The sequence below is a fragment of the Tachypleus tridentatus genome, chromosome 13, assembly GCF_004210375.1.
Source record: "Tachypleus tridentatus isolate NWPU-2018 chromosome 13, ASM421037v1, whole genome shotgun sequence".
Lineage (NCBI taxonomy): Eukaryota > Metazoa > Arthropoda > Merostomata > Xiphosura > Limulidae > Tachypleus > Tachypleus tridentatus.
Window position 1 is genome coordinate 75,916,752 of NC_134837.1, and position 20,027 is coordinate 75,936,778.

Consider the following 20,027-nt stretch of genomic DNA (forward strand, 5'->3'; position numbering starts at 1 on the left):
TTTCAGACTCGTCCTCTGATGAACATGGTATTTCCTCTATATGGCAAGTTTCTATTCCTTTGCTTGAGGTTGTTGGATTATCTGCATTGTCACTTGTAGTACCAGTAACCGGCTTGCAGAACTGTCTAATATCGGAAAGTTTCAGACACTTGCTTGTCATAATTGGAATCTGTTTACCAGATGATTCAACAGACTAAAATGCAGTCTTTATTGAAAAACTCTAATGTACAACGAACGAAGATAGAACAAAATGGAAGTAGGACTGAACTGTACAATGTATTTAAGTCGAACACGCGAACCTCACAGTGACTACAGAGCCGACTGACAGCCTGGGCATCTCTGGGACAATAACGTGTGCTAGTTACAACACAAGTAACTGCAAGTTTCTCGAAAAATACTTAAACAATCACAAATATATTATATTCCTGTTAAACTCATCAAAAGACAAACACGTGATATAACGTCTATAAGCACGTCTATTAAATAAAAACACCTAAACAAAAACTAGCAATACATTTCGCATAGAGGCTTCAAGCCATTGAAATTGTTCCATTTGTGTTCTAATTATACAAGAAAATACAATATTTTTATTTGATAAGAGGATATATTGTTCTTTTACCATAAAGCACCAGCATTTTGTTACAGGACAGTGATAATCTAAAATTTCATGGATTAATGAGGGCCACAAACACAGGTCTAATGAGCCTTGTTGTAAAATCGAGGCTCAAATTAAAGGGAATGGAGGAGGTGATGTAGGGTGTGTCTGGATCCGAGCAGCCCAAACCTGTCGTTAACTGTACACTAAACGTACACTATGGTCAGCGGCTTTGGCAGTTAAGGAGAGTAAGGCATTTGACAATAAAACTGGCTAGACGTGCATAAGAACAAATGGCATAGGAAAACCGCACAATATACACATAAGATTGATGCAGCTACAAGCTACAAATGGCCTGCCAGATCTAGATCACAGGAGTTTATGCTTGGGAGTAATATTTTCAAATTTCATGCTCTGTTCAATCTGTTGTGATGAAAACTTTACTTAATCTTACACTACATACAAGACGTAGGTAGATTCTGTGATAGTGCTTGCAAGCTATGCATGTATAATTTGGCCTACTGATTGATACTTACGAACTATCGCTTAGATCAAAAAGCTTAGAAGCACGCCTATATTAAAGATGTATATTTTGGCTACTGAAAAAGCCTACATCTAGGCCTAATTATGTAATTCAATTGTTAAACACTCGAGAATCACAAGAACACACACACAATTTGTAGGCCTGTGATGTAATAAAACAATTCAACAGACCAAACTGTAGGGGGGGATGATTGTATGCACCATACCCCCCACCTAAAATGAAGGAGGGATGTGTCCCACCCATCCCCCCAAGATCTACGCTCCTGCTCACCACTATTTAGTCCTGGGTTTCAAACCTTCCTTACAGCTGAGTTAAAACCCTTGCTAAAAGACCCTTTTCTACGTAAATGTAAACTATCCACTCCAAAAAGTTCTCTCCTCCCACTGAACAGATCCAACAAATCCATCCAGTTAACCTTGCATATTAATTTCAGCCTAGCACTTAGCCATAGTGACCAACTCCAAATTTCATCTCCACAACTAATTCTTGGTAGTATCTCTGACACAATTCTCATTTATGGCCTTTATTTTTAAATGCTTTTATCCACCCCTTGTACTTATTAATTAGCTCCTCTGACTTACTCCTACTTATATCATTATCTTATATGTGCACAACCAAAACTGCATCACTGCCAATCCCCTTCATTATATCTAATGTTCTATCAGTTATGTCTTCCACTTGTGCCCCAGAGTAGCATAATCTAACTCTCTTTTTTTTTTCTCCATATTTACCCCAAAGACTATTCTATCCACATGCTGTGTCAAGGAATCCCCTACAATTATAACCCCTTTGAGTTCATAATTTGCATCATTCTCTATTCCTTTTGGTTTTCCTCCCTCTAATAGTTTCTCATCTACATAAGCTAAGGGCCAAAATCTGTTACTCAACAAAATAGAGTCTTTACAATTAAGTTCACTATTTTTGACCCTAATACTATCCCTTCTAACTTCCTGAATACAATTGTTAATCTTAGCTGATCCCTCCCTTGTATGTAGAAGCTTAAACTCCTCTTGAAGTTCTGCTGTCATTTCCTATAGTTTACATTTCTCTTCATCTACTTTCTTAACTTTAGTTTGGATAACCTCCAACTTTTCTTCCAACCTGCAAACTATACATATAAATTGTACATCTTACTGCTAGCTTCTTTAAAAGTGCATAGTAGCCAAGAGTTTCACAAAAAATCCCTTGTTGCTCCTATCACACCTAATATACTAGGAGTGCTTAACACCCCAAAACTAGTCTTAACCATTGTTTTATTTGCAGAATTAAAATAAACACTCGCCACCATGGTTAAATATCAGTAGCTCACTGTTAGCAATGTTAAGCCTAAGTTTGACAGTCAACTAGTTATTAAACTGTATTTGTTAAATAAAAAAAAATATTTGTCTTACAATCTCACCATAAGTTGAATTATAACTAGGCCTAAAGTATCATTACATGCACTAAGCATAATCTAATGTTATACTATACATTGCACTACTAAAAGCTTATACCCACTATTTTAGTCCTGAGTCTTACTAAATCTAGTTATTTTTGTTATTCAATTAATAATTTCTAAAGATGAAAATAAGAAAACCAAATAACATTGAAAAATCCACATTATTATTACAACTTAGCTTTCTAACCACTTATATTTTTAAACAGAGCCCTCTATTTCCCTATTTTCGTTAAAATTTCATGTTTGTTAATTTTTGGTCTGAAATTATGATTTACACCTTCAACAAGATACTGTTTTAAAATAATATTCCAATTATATGCATTAAGTTTGAACATTTAAGTTTCTGCAAACCTAAATCAGTGTTTGGTCCACTCAGCAAAGATCTGAACTTCTGCAGTCTTTGTACTTCCCGTTGCGAAGTTCTGGATTGCAGGTATTTAATGTGGGACCTTGGGTGAGAAGTTGAAGGTATCATACAGTGTCGTATGCCTCGCCCAGGCCCCTGACGTTGCCACGATGATAACTGCTGATGACCACGACAAGAAGATACTGCGAAGGAAAAGAAATGATAGATTATTATATTTTGTCACAACAGTAGCAAAATAAATAAAGGTAACAGTTTTTAAACACTTACTGTAGAATTCTATAGACATTTCTCCCAAAACTAGATGTGATAAACTACAGCATTACAAAACAAAAGTGTTACGAAATTGCCAAGGAGCATTAATACTTTTAAGTATAATGTATTACTTAATCACAAATATTATAAAAACAATAATATTTGACAGACCTAATTACCAAATACTCATGACAAAATTTTTGATTGGTTAATAATACAATAGTGTCAACTTATGCAATATGAATTGCATAGTGATTTAATTCTCATATGAAAAACTATTTCAGACAGTAAAGTGTATATAAGAATGCACTTATGTTTGAAATATAAAAAAAGACATTCCTACTGACTTCACATTAGAAAACACACAGGATTATCAAAATGATGCACTAAAAATAAATGCTGACATTATAAAGTCCTTACTAAAGTGTAATGTTAACAAGACATGTTTTTATCAAAATGGTTATAGTCAGATTAATGAAATGTTCCCATGTTAAAGATAACTAGAGAAACAAGATTGAGTTACAGTTTAGATACATTATTAGACAGTTGTCTACTATACAGACTGGTAGGATACAGTATGCATTTCTTTATCATTTTACTTTAATTAAGGATGGTAGTATAGTGGCATTTTTGTTAAACACATTTTTCATTATTACTATCAAACAATAGTGTGTTAAAATTTTTGTTAACTACAAGAGAAAAATAAATTTCAAGTAAACACAGAAGAAACAGTTGTTATAACTGCCAGCATGCAATGGTTTATTTGATGGAAGTTAAACATAAAGCAACAGAACGGGCTATTTGTGCTCTGCCCACCATGTGTATTGAAACCCAGGTTCTGGCATTCTAAGCCAAGAGACATGCCTCTATGCATTGGAGGGAGCAGCATACAATGAATACTGAAGTACATTAATGAAATATAAGTGGTCAGCATTTTAAACTTTGGTCATATAGTGAAAGATAAATTGATTTCAATGAAACAAGTACTGACAGAGTTATGTGATTAAAGGGAGACTGAAATGACTCGGAAAGCTGGGATTTTTAACTTATCTCACCACATACACACAGAATCAAAATATATTTTGTGTTGCAATCTGCTGTTTAAATGTATTTAGAAACATTTGGTAAAATTCAAAGACCTATAATACTAATCTCAACAATACATAAACTCTTATTATACTTTGATAAAAATGTTTTTGTTTTGTTTATAAATCAAGCTATAAAACAATTCAGGTTTTATTTTATTTTTCAAATAAAACTTTACTAAATTATAATTAATTTAAAAGTTGTCTTGTAACATTTGATAAAGTTCCAAGTGAAACTGCCTCTTTATACAGTCACACACACACACGTTGTTGTTTTTTCCCACATTTTTAGTGTTCTGTCTTTAAGGTCAATAGCTTTTTTTTGTTTATTTGGTCTGAATTTTGCACAAAGCTAATAGGGTTATCTGCAAGATACATCCCTGATTTAGCAGTGAAAGACTAGAGGGAAGACAGTTAATCATTACAATTCAGAACCAATTCTTGGGTTACTCTTTTACCAATGAATATTGGGGATTGACTGTCACATTATAATGCCTGCAAGGCTTAAAAAGCAATTATGTTTGCTGTGATGTTAAGATCAGTAGAATCACACTTAAAAATGTTTTGCTTTAAAAGGAAAAGTTGCTATATAATTTGACCCTTGAGTATAGATAGATATTATACAATAAAATATTTTGAGATAGCTTAGAACACACAACATTAGCCTAACAGAAGCAAGAAATTGTGCAATAAGCTAAAAATCACTCATATGAAGCTGCAGGCTATATGGTAAACTACCACAGCCGTAAGAACTTAAACTAACATAATATGGCTACAACAGCAGTTAAGTTACTTCTACACTGCCTACATTTCATACCTTTCTGTAAAGCAGCGGCCCGAATATCGGACAAGTCTGAATCATCTGCCTTCCTTGTTACGTCTGCTTCTCCAGCAGATGCTGATCGAATATGGACAGCTGTGACAATTCTGCTTCGTCCACTGTGTTTACTTATCACGTTGGTGGCTACTGACTGATTAACTTGGGGATGAACCACGTCTATAGAAATATTTAAATGATTCCAAGAGATTGTATTAAACTTTGTTACTTAAATCAACACTTCCCAAGATTTTAACTTTTACCATAAATAATAATTTGATGTTTCTTCTCTCTAAGTTTCAGAATGCTAATTAGAAACAAAGGCTAACAATACTCTGTTCAATCTCTTTCATGGTAAAAAAAAAATTACCTAAATTTTAATATTCAGAAAAGAATCATATCTTGGTTTTAAAACTGATAAGGAATGGATGGGAACATATCTCATTGTTAAAATAAATATAAATTTCACTCTCCACCCCATTAACAAAATCATTAGAATGAGACATGCTTCAAGAGTAGGATTTCACTGATTGATTAACATTTGATGAATACATGTACAGATACAGTTGTACTGATTCTTCCCAGTTCAAATATTAACATTTGATGAATATATGTACAGATACAGTTGTACTGATTCTTCCCAGTTCAAATATTAACATTTGATGAATATATGTACAGATACAGTTGTACTGATTCTTCCTGGTCCAAATATTATCAACCAGCCACTGACAAATACTTACCTAAAATACCACACACTAAAAAATATTCTTTTCTCTAATATTATAAATAAGTTCCATAGTTTTATAAAAGAAATTAACTTATACAGACATAATTACACTAACTCATGTAACATGTGATATCTCAAGCATAAAAGATATTTTAAATGAGACTTGTTATTAGTTTACGGCACGTACATATATTCTGTAAGGTACAATGCTATTAGTACTCATATATATATATACATAAATGGTGAAGTTACCTACACCAAGGGTTTGGACTCTGAGAGTGAAAGTTAGTTTTAAAAAAATAAAAAATGTTGAAAAAACAGAATACTATATGGGACGGGGGTAAGGACTGAGGAGGTGAAGAATTGAAAGTTTTTGATATAATGCAGTCCCACATTAAACATAGTCCTTTTTGGAACCAACTATTGTATATAACAATGTTCCATTGCATCTGGAGAATAAAGGTTTTTATTCTAACTTCTGTTAACGATATTCTTGGTCAAAATCAATTTATATTTCTTATCTGTACTTTATTCTCTATAAGTTCTTTTATTAATGTGAGTTGTTTAGATGTGATAAACTTAACATTATCCAACAAATAAGGATTTGAGTCACTGGAATATTTTGATCTTACCTGCAAACTATCTAAACCTAACAAGCCTTACCTGATATTTCATCATAAAAATTACTTAACTTTGAAACATAATATAATTTGACACAAGATATTTGTAGGAATGAAAAGAATGTTTCAAGAAATTGTAAAAAAATTCCCAACACTGTGGTTTGTTTCTACACTGTTTAAAATTTGTATTATGACTTTACTGCACATATGTTCTCACTTTACCATGAAATCATAAATTACTTCTCACATCAGTTTATCCCCTCTGCAGTTGAAGTAATTCACTCTATCCAATGACATTTAAATTTTACTTGTACTTATTTCAATAGTTGCATTTCAGTTAGTAGTTCCTAAGAACACACTAAGAAATTATAAAACAGTGTAGACTACTTTCATTATATATGTTTTTCTAAATCCCAAAAGAAGTGTGGAGTTATAATTTGTTCTTATTTTGGTAGATATGTGTTTCTCCATCCATGAAAACTGAAGACCAGAAGTTAAAAATCATTACGACAAATGAGTAAATGTTTTTGGTACATTTAATACACCTCTGAAGCATTTGAAAGAATAAATTCAGCTTCCTCATACTACAATTATATACTATTATAACTTTTATATAAAATTATTTTATCTTATCGTTTATAATATGGTTTTTATTTTATTCTCATCTCCTCATTTTGTTGCAACAAATAAATAATTCTCACCACACTTCACCCATTTTAAATAATATTTAGAAGTTCTCAAAATAGTAGAAAATGTACCTTGTTGCTCAGATTATATCTCCATATTGTAAATGTTCCAGAATATTCTAAATAACTCTAAAAGATTCTAGATTATTTTGGAATGTTCTAACATATTATCATGGGATATTCTAGCACATTCTGAAACATTCAGAATGTTCAAAAACCTTTCATATATAAATAATCCAAGCTTCAACTTCTATTTCTGAAATATTCTTTATAACATGACTGCAGTTTCTAGAACTTCCTTATATATGTACCTAAGCAAATTCTTCTCTATCATTGCAACTGACACTGTACTAGTATGTCACTGCAAATAAATATTGCAACAAGGAGTAATATATACATATAAAGTTAAAGATTTCATTACATTTCACCAAAAGTAAAACTGAAAAAGAGAATCTGTGATGTGGAAACCTAATGCTTTCTTTTGAATGGCCATATCATCTGCTGTGGACTGCAGTTTTGCCTATCCAAGGTTCACCAACACAGCTTGGGTGGCAAATCAAAGAAATACAATTAAGCCTTTTGTACTGGTGTTTTGTATATAACATTAACGGTGATTTTAAGTCCTCAATCACCAATAAAGTAGCCTAAAATAACTTAGGTGTTTGAATGTTAGACTTTGTGCTTAAATCGCTATTCTATACCATATATTAGACACATTATTTTAGAATACTAATTACTTGTGGATTTAAAAGGACTTAAAAACCCCATTAAAATTAAAGAAGACAGTTTGTGAAAGCTTAAAGGTTGTAGCTTTTCAAAACAAGGCACAAATTACAAATTGTCAAAAACATTATGCCACTGTAAAATGGGAGAAACTTTTTGAAAAACAGGAAAAAGTTTAAAAGGTTTCAATAAGAAAAACTGGAATGCAGCAATCTAATGAGGTAAAGTTTATCAATAAACTAAATGACATTTCTGAAATCACTCATAAGGATGCCCTGACCCTAATCCAGGTTCCTTAAGACAAAGAATTTCTTCTTATTCAGAGGTAAAGAGACCATCATGAGTGCATGGGTCAGGTTGATAAGGTTCTTTCTTTTAAAAAAAACATAGGCTTGAAAAAAAAAGAATTGAGGCAAGTATGGACAAGAATTGGTAAGCAGAGCAAAAACAGCAGACCTTGAATGAAACTGTTATATAATGGGAATCATCCCACAGCACTGATGATGAGATTGGTAGGTAGAATACCAATAATAGCTGCTACTATGTACAGAATCAAGTTGAGTGACAGAAAGGCTACATTTGTCCTTACTGCCATAATTCATAGTCTTGGTCATAATATGTATGAGTTAACCATCAGCCATTCCTCGATCCAAAAATATTCAAAAATATTTATGTGAAGAATATGTCAAAAAGTTAAAGAAACAGCTCTAGACAACACTCTCAACTGAAGTTTTCAGCGAGATAACAAGCATTCTAATGATCCCATAGGGAAAGAAAAAGTGAATTATCTGCCAGTGTTCCTGTCTGAAGCAGGAGTAAATCAACTTTGGAACATCTGGCAAGTCAGCATTATATTTTCAAATTTATCCTGGCATATTTGTCAAAGACTGATGCAGATATTGCAATTTTCAATCAATTTCAGCAATCTTGGGAATATATAGACAAGTCCAGTTATGAAACTGCAGCTGATGATGATGAAGTAGTAGAAGTCATAGAGAAAGTTAAGGACAGTGTCATTGAGTTTACTATAAGCCTAGATAATTATCAAGAGCTACTTGAATTAGCCATAGCCTTCCTTGATGGCATCTATCCTCATGTAATGCAATTTGTAACACCTGGAGCACTTTATCATACATGATAAATAACCAAGGCATTACATGATTTCAATATCAGGATATTTAAGACACAATTTCAGTTCTCTGACTGTGAGGAAAGACAACTCAGATGATATCTGTATCTTCATAGTGATCTTAACTTCTTACAATGTCTTGTTAAGCATAAAAGGTGAATTTTGTTTTTTCAAAATCTGTCTGTCCTCAAAAATTTGCTGAACATCTGTGATATCTTAATGAGAAACTCATTGATTTGGCATTCTTTGATTCAGCTGTGTTGAAAAAGACAGAATGAGCAATGGTAAAGTCAATGAATGAGAAGGAAGGCATAGATGAATATCCAATGTCCATCCAGTTGACTATCGAGAAGTATGAGATACATCAAGTGAAGATTTTGTTACAGGGGACACAAGAGACTTCTTCAAGTGCCTTGAAATTTCATCCAAATTTCTGGATTGTGACCCTAAGTCAGGGAAATTCAAAGAGAAAGGAATTATATTCTGTTCAATACTTTAACGTGGTAAATGAGAATTCTGAATTGATGTGGCCATCACCAAAAAGTATAATGCCATTATAACAAAGATGAACAGAAATAGTTCCTCTTTCAAGATCATATAAGGCAATTTCCTAACAATGCAAAGGAAAGAATAGCTATTCAAAAGTAACCAACCACACTAAAATCATATAATGTAATTATACTATTGTACATGCAATAACATAATTGTATATTTTATACAATTATTTATGATTCATAACAGATGTGTTTTTATATCACATAGTAAATACAGTCCCAGATTATTAAAATCTAGAATTTCAATCTCATTAAGAAACATTAAATATGGTACAAAATTATGGGATGAGAATTTTTCAACATTTAATATGAAATTTTACCTGCAAAATAAAAACCACCCTAATCTACAACGTGCTAGACATGTAAAAAAACAACATTTTCTTACGTGGCATAACACAAAAATCATCATCTCCTATATCCCAGGCATCATCTGTATTTTTCTGGAAATTCTGGAATGAGCTTGAAGATGGATTTCTTTTATGACGAGTCTTTGATGGGCCTTTATTTGGATCAGAAGGCCTACAAAACAGAAATAAAATGCATTTAATGCAAATACAAACTAGAACAGAAAAATTACTATGTAAGCATAGAATAAATCACCAAAGTTAAAAGCATATGAATAACCAATACTATTAACCTTCTGCAAATTTAATACAATACAGATTTATCTGTACATCAAGGTTATTACAGAGCTCAATTAAAACTTTTTGTGATGCTTGAAACTCTTCTACGGTAAAATAAATATTCTACATTTAATTGTTTGTTTGTTTTTTGATTTCATGCAAAGTTATACAAGGGCTATCTGCACTAGCCATCCCTAATTTAGTAGTGTAAGACTAGAGAGAAGGCAGCTAGTCATCATCACCCACCACCAACTCTTTAGCTTCTCTTTTACCAATGAATAGTGGGATTGACTGTAACATTATAATGCCCCCATGGCTGAAAAGGCGAGCATGTTTGGTGCAATGGGATTCAAACCCCATTTAATTGTACTTAATAAAAGTTTGCATAAAATTTTAAAAGAAAAAGTAGTGTTCTCAAGGAATAATTTCATTTTCTCAGCACCTTCCGTTATTAAGAACTACAAAGGGAAATGTTATATAATTATAATATGAAATTTGTATAGTTTCCCAATGGTATTCATTTCTTCATTTTGTTTAGGTAAAAGTTCTTTTAACTACTTATAATATTAAAACAAAATAATTTTAGAAAAACAAACTGTTAATAAATTGTTACTTGACATTTTTTTAAATAAATTATTAATAAAATAAATACCAAATATTTAAGATTTTTTTCAAAACTTAAGATTTTCAATTAAAAAAGGATAATTGTTCAATTTATCTTCTAAGACTTAATTAATGAATGGGTCACAACTAGTTCTTAATAGGTGTCAAATTTACAAGCTATTTAATTAACACTGATATGAATTTTAGATAAAAAGAATTATGCTTAAGTGGTGATAATGTGCAGTAACCTATGAGTAATTGGTGTCAGGGGACCTTCAGTGAATATGCATTATTTTTTTAACTAATGTAGAAAAGCAGCCCTAAAAATTGAAGTTAACTACAGCATATTGTGGTCTTAATACAGGTCTGCAGTATAATGTAACTTATATACAGGGACAGTTTGATGCATAAACTGTATCAATTTTGCTCTCTACTTCTGTGGCTAAGAGAAAGATAAAACTTTAACTTTTGTCTCTATTCCAAATATTGTTTAAGTTTTCAAAACTAATCAGCATGATCACTTAACACATTAACCTCTACAATTAATTCCACAATTACCTTCCAATCACACAGCCTTGTTTGTGTTGCCAAAGTCTGCAAGATGATAATATCTTTATTACAATGTACAAAATAGACAAATCTCACTGTGATTTTAAAGGCTTCAGTTGTTTAATCATGAGTTTTAACTTCTTACATGTTATGTCTTTACACCATTAAATAACAAATGATTAGTTTAAATGGTGTAATCTTTTTAACTTCAATAAAAAAAAATGCCATTTCTTACACTTAAAGCCATGGTTTGAAAGCTGAGAAAAGTAATGTTATTTGAGGCACTGTATGATACATTCTGAAATAAACTTTTGAATTTTTAAGCATTTTGAAAAGTTAGTGCCTCACAGACATAAACATCAAGTACTGGAAAGAGGAAGTCATTGAATAACATCTTAACTGTTTAATTACTTCAGTATGCTTATGCCCATGGCTTTTGTCTGTATTTTGCACTTGATAATCTCACCCTAAACAGCTTCAATGAAATATTTGATAAATTGTACAACTGAATGATGATGTAGTTAAAATTTTTAGGATAGAGACATAATAGTTCAATTTTTTTTTTTTTATTCTCCAGTATCATAATGTGTATGATAATACAAATCTTTGTTTTAAAATTAATACCTCCAAGTTCAGGTGTAGGTACAAGTTACATTATTGTAGTAATAGTAAGAAGCTTAATTCTTGTATCAAAGTATAGATATCTAAAAGCAGGTAAATGCACATTTATATAAATTTTCATATGATTTACTTTGTTATGGAAACTCCTCAACAACTGTAAGTCATCACACTATAATGGAACTCTTCCTTACGTGATACTGGAATAACTTTTTATTACGAGATGTGTAACCCCCTCTTATTAAAATTTTTATCCTGTGTGCATGTAAATTTGCAATAGGGGTCATGATTTTCCCCTGTAACCTCCATTTCTCTTCACAGAGAACTTTAGTCTTCTTCACTTTAAGATAGCAGATATGTCGTCATGAATACATCATACCTGGATCTAATGCACTGGCTCCATGGATAATTAACTAGTAACTATAAGATATGTCGTCATGAATACATCATACCTGGATCTAATGCACTGGCTCCATGGATAATTAACTAGTAACTATAAGATATGTCGTCATGAATACATCATACCTGGATCTAATGCACTGGCTCCATGGATAATTAACTAGTAACTATAAGATATGTCGTCATGAATACATCATACCTGGATCTAATGCACTGGCTCCATGGATAATTAACTAGTAACTATAAGATATGTTGTCATGAATACATCATACCTGGATCTAATGCACTGGCTCCATGGATAATTAACTAGTAACTATAAGATATGTCGTCATGAATACATCATACCTGGATCTAATGCACTGGCTCCATGGATAATTAACTAGTAACTATAAGTGATATGTGTGTACTAGATACAATAAGTTATAATTAGAATTAAATAATTAATTCTATTAATTAATTATATCAATTGAGTAATTGAAGTAACAATTAAAATCAACAAATGTCATACACATAAACAAAATTACTGTTTTCAATTACTACTGTTTTTGATAATTCTAACAATCAAAATATTGTGTCAGAACAATAAACTAGTTGAATGTAACTGATTAATGAATCTGGTGATCAACTGATCAGCAAACCCCATTAACCACCCAGCTTTAGTCATGATAACTGCTTCTTTAAACTTTCCACACATGACTTCATACCATTTAAAATAAGCTCCAACTTTAGAGCTACCACAGAGATAACAGGCTAAATATAGCAATTGGCACCATACAGTAAACTGGAAAATATTATCATGTGTTTATAAACACTTGCATTATTTAATGTTTGACAGTTGGGTTAACAACACTATTTTTGCTTTATGAATTTAGACAATGAACATCCAAGCAAGCAAAGTCATTAGTTAATAATTATCTAACTCATACACTTTAATATTAGTGACAAACTGATAGATCAATTCTGAAAAATAATTGATCTACAGTATGAAACAACAGTATAACCATTTTGGAAAAGTTATTTTTATCATAATGAACAATACATATATGAAATAATGGGATTCAATCATCATTGCATTTTGAACAAGCCATATTTGTCTCTGCCTCTTTAAAGCACCTTGAGTGTACATGTAATTACAAAAAGATAATTTATCCAATTAATGAAGCCATGTACAACAATGATCCTTATCCATCAGTTTGTGTACTTACTGTGTAAGTGGAGGGTGAGTTGCTCCATAAACAGGTTTTAGGCTACAGAACAGAACAACAAACAGCAGTAAATGGTGATGTTAAAACAATACACATTGACCCATTTATTCGTTAGCACTAGCAATCACTATAACTGTATACAGTTATATTAGAGCACAAAATCAATGCAAACCCAGTACCAAATACTCCTAAACTATGTTTGGCAAGTTAAAACTTTAAAAAGATGTGCCCAATTAGCACAAAGGATATTGCAATAATAGTTTTATATTACATAAAACAACACTGTCATATAGGTCAGTGTGTACTAGGATTTCACATCCAAAAAAAACATTACAAATGCAGGATTTATGTTGCACTTTAATTTGTGTATCATTTGGCTACATAGGATCAAGTTGTCACAAATGCCCTTATCCAACCAGGGTTCAAATACATATATACACACACACACACACACACAAAAGTATATATATATATATATATATACATATGTATGTAATTATTATAACAACTTGCATTACTGTATCATTTTGGTTTAAACTAATTTGACTGGCAATAACATAATCCAGGGTTTCACTGCCACCAAGAAGGTCTAGATATAAATTTTAATAATACTGACTAAGACTCAAAGTTGGAGATTTAACAATATAATGCTGTAAATTAGTATCACTGCTATAAGAGAAGTGTGGCTTTTTCTTGTGCATAGTTCTATGGATTTACTAAATGTGTATACTAGATTTAGGCTTAAAGTAAGTCACAGCATGTCCACATGCAGCCTAAAGTTTGACCCCTTAAATCCAAATCTAGATTTATCCTTATATTAACTAGCCTAGTAGGACATAGGCATCGACCTTGTGGTGCTATCAACTTATGGTGCAAAGCACACAGACCAAAATATTAAATAACCTAAGAACACTAGCCATTTAGCATGATTATTCATTTATGCAGTGTGATAGGCACGGTACATGAAGCTTCATGTGAAGAAAAATCTCTTTTTGTGCTTCATAATATCACTAAGCAAACAAATCTCAAATCCAAGGTGTTCTTGGATCAAAGGCTGAAATATCACTAGAAGCAAAGATAAGTAACTTGCAACCTAGAACAGAGAAATCATAGCAGATTTTTTACAAACTGCTAATTACTATTAATGAAGACTATTTGTTATTAACTGTAATTATTATTGCAGAATGTCAGAAGCTCATTTGGTTGAAGTTATTACACATTTCAATAGAAAAAACACAACTTAGTAATATATAGCATTATAAGCACAAACTTTCAGACTGAGTTTTTGGTCACCCAACAATCTCTTATAAAAAAGGTAATCTTGCTCCTTCATTAGAGATACTAGTTACTTATCTGTAAATATTTATAATGACAAAATGTAATCGAGTCTTAAATACTTCCTTCCATATTCTTACAAAACCCGACAATATTATGAAACATACACATTGAATAGCCTACAAGGTTCATGGATAAAAAAATATGAAAACTTTTGCATGGATATCAATTTTTATAACTTTTCGGTCAGTCAAGTACAGATACAAAGTTTTAACATACATGAATTAGTCATAACCTCTGATTACCGTTCTATTATCATCAGTGTTACATACTTAGCTTTGCTACAGCTACCAAAGCAACAGTATCTGGACCCTACAATATCTTCATAAACAAATTTAATTTTTTTTCATAAGCAAATAAATTAATTTCAGCTTTTCCTATCAAATAAATTTTCATGTTTTTAGATATCATTACCAAAACACTTCAACAAAGTATAATATACATACAACTGTCATTTTTAATTTTTCACACATCTTACACACACAGTATTTGCTTACACAATTTTTATATTTTTACTACAACTGAGCAATTCAAAGTATAATATACCTACAACTATCATTTTTAATTTCCCACATATCTTACACACATGGTATTTGCTTACACAATTTTTATATTTTTACTACAACTTAGCAATTCAAAGTATAATATACCTACAACTATCATTTTTAATTCTCCACACATCTTACACACATGGTATTTGCTTACACGATTTTTATATTTTTACTACAACTTAGCAATTCAAAGTATAATATACCTACAACTATCATTTTTAATTCTCCGCACATCTTACACACACAGTGTTTGCTTACACATTTTTTATATTTTTACTACAACTGAGCAATTCAAAGTATAATATACCTACAACTATCATTTTTAATTCTCCACACATCTTACACACATGGTATTTGCTTACACGATTTTTATATTTTTACTACAACTTAGCAATTCAAAGTATAATATACCTACAACTATCATTTTTAATTCTCCACACATCTTACATACACAGTATTTGCTTACACAATTTTTATATTTTTACTACAACTGAGCAATTCAAAGTATAATATACCCACAACTATCATTTTTAATTCTCCACACATCTTACACACATGGTATTTGCTTACACAATTTTTATATTTTTACTACAACTGAGCAATTCAAAGTATAATATACCTACAACTATCATTTTTAATTCTCCACATATCTTACACACACAGTGTTTGCTTACACAATTTTATATTTTTTACTACAACTTATATATTCAACTCCATATTTTTTATTATTCACTTGTCTAATTCTATTTGCATCTGTATAAAGGTTAATTTCTTAAATAATGTTCAAGATACAAATACAACTACTAATGCTGAAACCTTGTTTTAAATATTACAATATCGTCAGTTATATTACTGACTGGCCTAACTAGCTTCATTTCTCCTAGCCCGTTCCCTTAACTGTGGTTTTGCTAGACAGTAGTTGGGGACAGTGGGAATCTTGTTAATCCATTCATGCATGTCACTAATTAGATGATGAGATATTTGGCTACTTCAAGAGAGTCATAGTTACAGATTCTAAAATATTTAAGTTTTATAGTATCATCAATTATATTATCAACTAATATTTAATTTCATCCACATAATAACTTTGCCTGTTTTTACCTTCTGCTACTTTTTTACAGAAACATTTAACTCCAACATAATATGCATGATTTTGTAAGTTTAGACAAGAGCAAGAGAATGCCTTCTTTTGATTTAGTCAATACACTCAACACAAAATTAACTGCTGTTGTAATAAAGATCTGTCCATGACATCTCTCAGATATCAAATAATTTTAGCTTCACCTGTTAACGTTACAGTAGCTTTGGTTAGCCCATACTTCCAACATTTCCTATGCTAAATTTTGATTTTTAAAAAAATGAAATTTAATTAATAGGATAAAACAGACATAAGATATTGAGGTTAGTAAGCAATATTACACATAGTTTCAATAATATAAAATGTAATTTGTATCTCATGCTTCATACAGACAATGTAACAGGTATGACAACAGATACTAAGGGTCATGCTGATTGTTTACAGCAACATTCATCTCTTCTGCTTTCACTGTAATTATAATGTTTTAAATTATTTCTCAAATTAAAATTTAGGTTATAATTTATCATTAAAATTTACATATTTTCTCTTTGCATGATAAAATTATTTTGTATAATTACAGTATTGAATCTGGATAAACCAACAATTGTTTGGGAAACAACATTTTAAATAACTTTGAAAAATGTAATTTCAGACATCAATTTTCAAATTAATTCTGTGATGAAGACTTGTATTGTCTAACACGATACATCCCTCTCATGGTGTTTGTGTTTTATAAAAAAAACATCACACTGGGTTATCTATGGTATTCATTGCTGGGAATGAAACTTTGGTTTGTACCATTATATTTCTGTAAATTTACTGATGTCCCACCAGAGGACTGCTTTCAGTGTAAAATATCAATGTTTTTGTGTGAAGAAATAAAATCTTTATCAGTTAACATAAAAGTAAAAAAGTCTCATACAAATATGATAAATATTTATATTTTTGTGATAAAACTAATCAGTAATGAATTACATAACATAAAACTCAATAGTTCAAAAATGTATTGAAATAGTTTTTCTTTTAAAATTTTCTAATTATAAAAATTCAATACATTTGTTTTTACAAATTTTCTATTTGTGAAGTACAAAAACAAGCAATTTACAACTGTACAATCAAGATGTTTGCCCAATGAGTGGATTCATACTTAAAATTAATTTAACTATGTTTAGTCACAGATACTATAGTAACTGTTCCTGAACAGTAACATTTTAGTAGTATATTATGTGTTACAGAAATCCAGTGGACACAATGATATGAAGTGTAATGTTCGAATCTATTTCACCATAAAGATTATTCATGTCATATGGTATATTATGATTATGCCTAAAGGTATATAAACAACTGTCCAAATTCATACCCAAGCAATTTTGAATAAGTCACTACCATATGGAGAAGTGAAATTGAAACATCTGTTACTTTCAGTCATTTAATATCTGATACTGAAATGTTTTTACAGTATTATAGTTTTTGTAGTTTGAGTACTGACTGAAGAATCACTGTTACATAAATACTGTAATTATGTGTGTGTGTGTATAACCAAAGGATATTTGGCAAGGCTTGTCTAAAAGGGTATTAAGTCAAATTATATCATGTCTGACAAATACAGCAGAGAATATATTTTTATTTCTAACAGTTTTTAATGCAAATTGAATAGAAACATCCATGAATAAATTATAAAGACTTAACACTAATAATAGTACAATAAATAATTCAAAGTGGATACAAAAAACAGACTTAGTAAGGTACTGAAATGATAAATTATATGTTACATGCTTAACATCCACACAAAAATGAATACATTTTTGTTTGTATTTCAAGTACAAACCAGTAAGTTTTTCAAAAACTCCTTGAAATGCATCTTAAACTTTTAAAACTAGCCCAGTAGTGGTATTGAAGTGAAATCTAAGCATGATAATTGTAGTGTTCATACATGTAACAGTTTCAAGTCACAATAACTCTTTAAGTTGGAGTATAACACACACATACTCTGTAAATATGCATGTTAGCAAAGATAAGTGTTATATTTCTAAAAGTAAAAGCTATTATGAATATCTAACAAAATAGTAAATACAAATATTTCATATAAACAATATTAACACCAAGAAAATAGCTAAAAAATGTAGTGCAACGTAAACACATTCACACAGTTCACTAAATCTTTTGTTAGAATTTGGGTAAAATTTATTATTACAAACTGAAAATAATGAAACAAACAGCTACATAAATTTATCTCAAGATAACCTTATCCTAGAACTTAGTGCATTCGTATAATGAAAATAAATTGTCTGTGGCATAAAAGCTAAGCCCAAAAACTAAAATTTAGGACTGACTGCACTCTGTGAAAGTATATATGTATATAAGCAACTTGTTAAGGATGAAAAATGGTTTTAATCATGAGACATTTTAATCTTAACATACCTTCCATGTATATTCCTGAAGTTTTTCCAAAATGCAGATTTGCTATCCGTTGTCTTATCATTTCCTTGCATAGTTGACAAGGTAACCTGACATGTACAATTATCTGAAAGAACAATTTACTAATGTTTTAATTAGACGTTAAAAAAAATTATAATATCATTTCAAAGTCTACTAAACATTCATATTAATTTAAGGCAATACAAATACCAATAGGAACATCAGATTTATTACGTAAGCAGTTCTATATTTTTTTAATTCTGGAAGTTACTTCACAGTTGGTATGATATTTGTGTTACTTTCGGCAATTTGTTTGAACAATACTAATGATATTTAATTTTTGCCTGTCATCTTAAGACTCGAGAAACTTCAAAGTTCAACTAAAACACTTACACAGTTAATTTAAGTAGTAGTAGGAGTTTGTGTAAGGGTAATACTAAAAATATGTTTTGTACTAAAACAGTAGCAGAACTAGTAGCAATTATACACTGTCAGTAATACAGTTTGAATACTTAAAAAAATTGATTAAAAGTTATGTTACTTATTAGTGACTAATTACATGTATCCACGATACTAATTATGACTAAATTATTATCTATTATGTGCGTAAAATTTATGAAATATCATAAATAATTCAGTTTCCTGAATATTCACATATCATTTATTTCAATCTATACAACGGTAAGATTTATACCTCGAATCTTTTTAGCTTAGATGTAGCCCACAATTTAAAAATTAACAATAATTATGATAATATTTAACTATTCGTTTACTGACAACAGTAAACACATCACTACCCGACACCATCTTGCCACCTTGGATACTCCCGCTGGATTTTCACGGAAAAAAAAAAAATTAATTGCTTTAAAAGTCATTCTTTTGATCAGGAGTTATCTCGATAGAGAGAAATGCTTTGTGTATGAATTATCACAAGTTGCGATATTTTGAACTAAGGAAACTTTGAAATCGGTCGTTACCGAAGTTTCTGACAATAAAGTGTAAATATAATTTTTGTTTTTCTTTGTCCTTGGCTGGGCATGGTCAGGTGGTTAAGGCACTTGACTCGAACCCCCTTCATAGCAAAGATGTTCGCCCTTTCAGCCGTGGGGGA

The 20,027-nt window shown here is 30.8% G+C and overlaps 1 protein-coding gene across 5 annotated transcripts in view; it reads right to left on the minus strand.

Annotated features, from left to right (window-relative positions):
* LOC143236761 (TBC1 domain family member 22B-like) overlaps positions 1 to 19,765 on the minus strand; it is a 48,525-nt gene extending 28,760 nt beyond the window's left edge. For 2 of the 5 annotated variants that reach the window (XM_076475269.1, XM_076475273.1), the window contains exons 1-6: positions 19,611 to 19,765; positions 18,920 to 19,022; positions 13,535 to 13,576; positions 9,923 to 10,056; positions 5,099 to 5,278; positions 2,929 to 3,126 (exon numbers count right to left, since the gene is read on the minus strand). In XM_076475269.1, the coding sequence (XP_076331384.1) occupies positions 2,929 to 3,126; positions 5,099 to 5,278; positions 9,923 to 10,056; positions 13,535 to 13,576; positions 18,920 to 18,990 (625 nt within the window). In that variant the 5' untranslated portion in view covers positions 18,991 to 19,022; positions 19,611 to 19,765. Of the gene's footprint in view, positions 1 to 2,928; positions 3,127 to 5,098; positions 5,279 to 9,922; positions 10,057 to 13,534; positions 13,577 to 18,919; positions 19,039 to 19,610 lie in introns of all 5 variants that reach the window. The other 3 variants (XM_076475270.1, XM_076475271.1, XM_076475272.1) reach the window with 3 other exon arrangements.
* Positions 19,766 to 20,027: the final 262 nt, after the last annotated feature.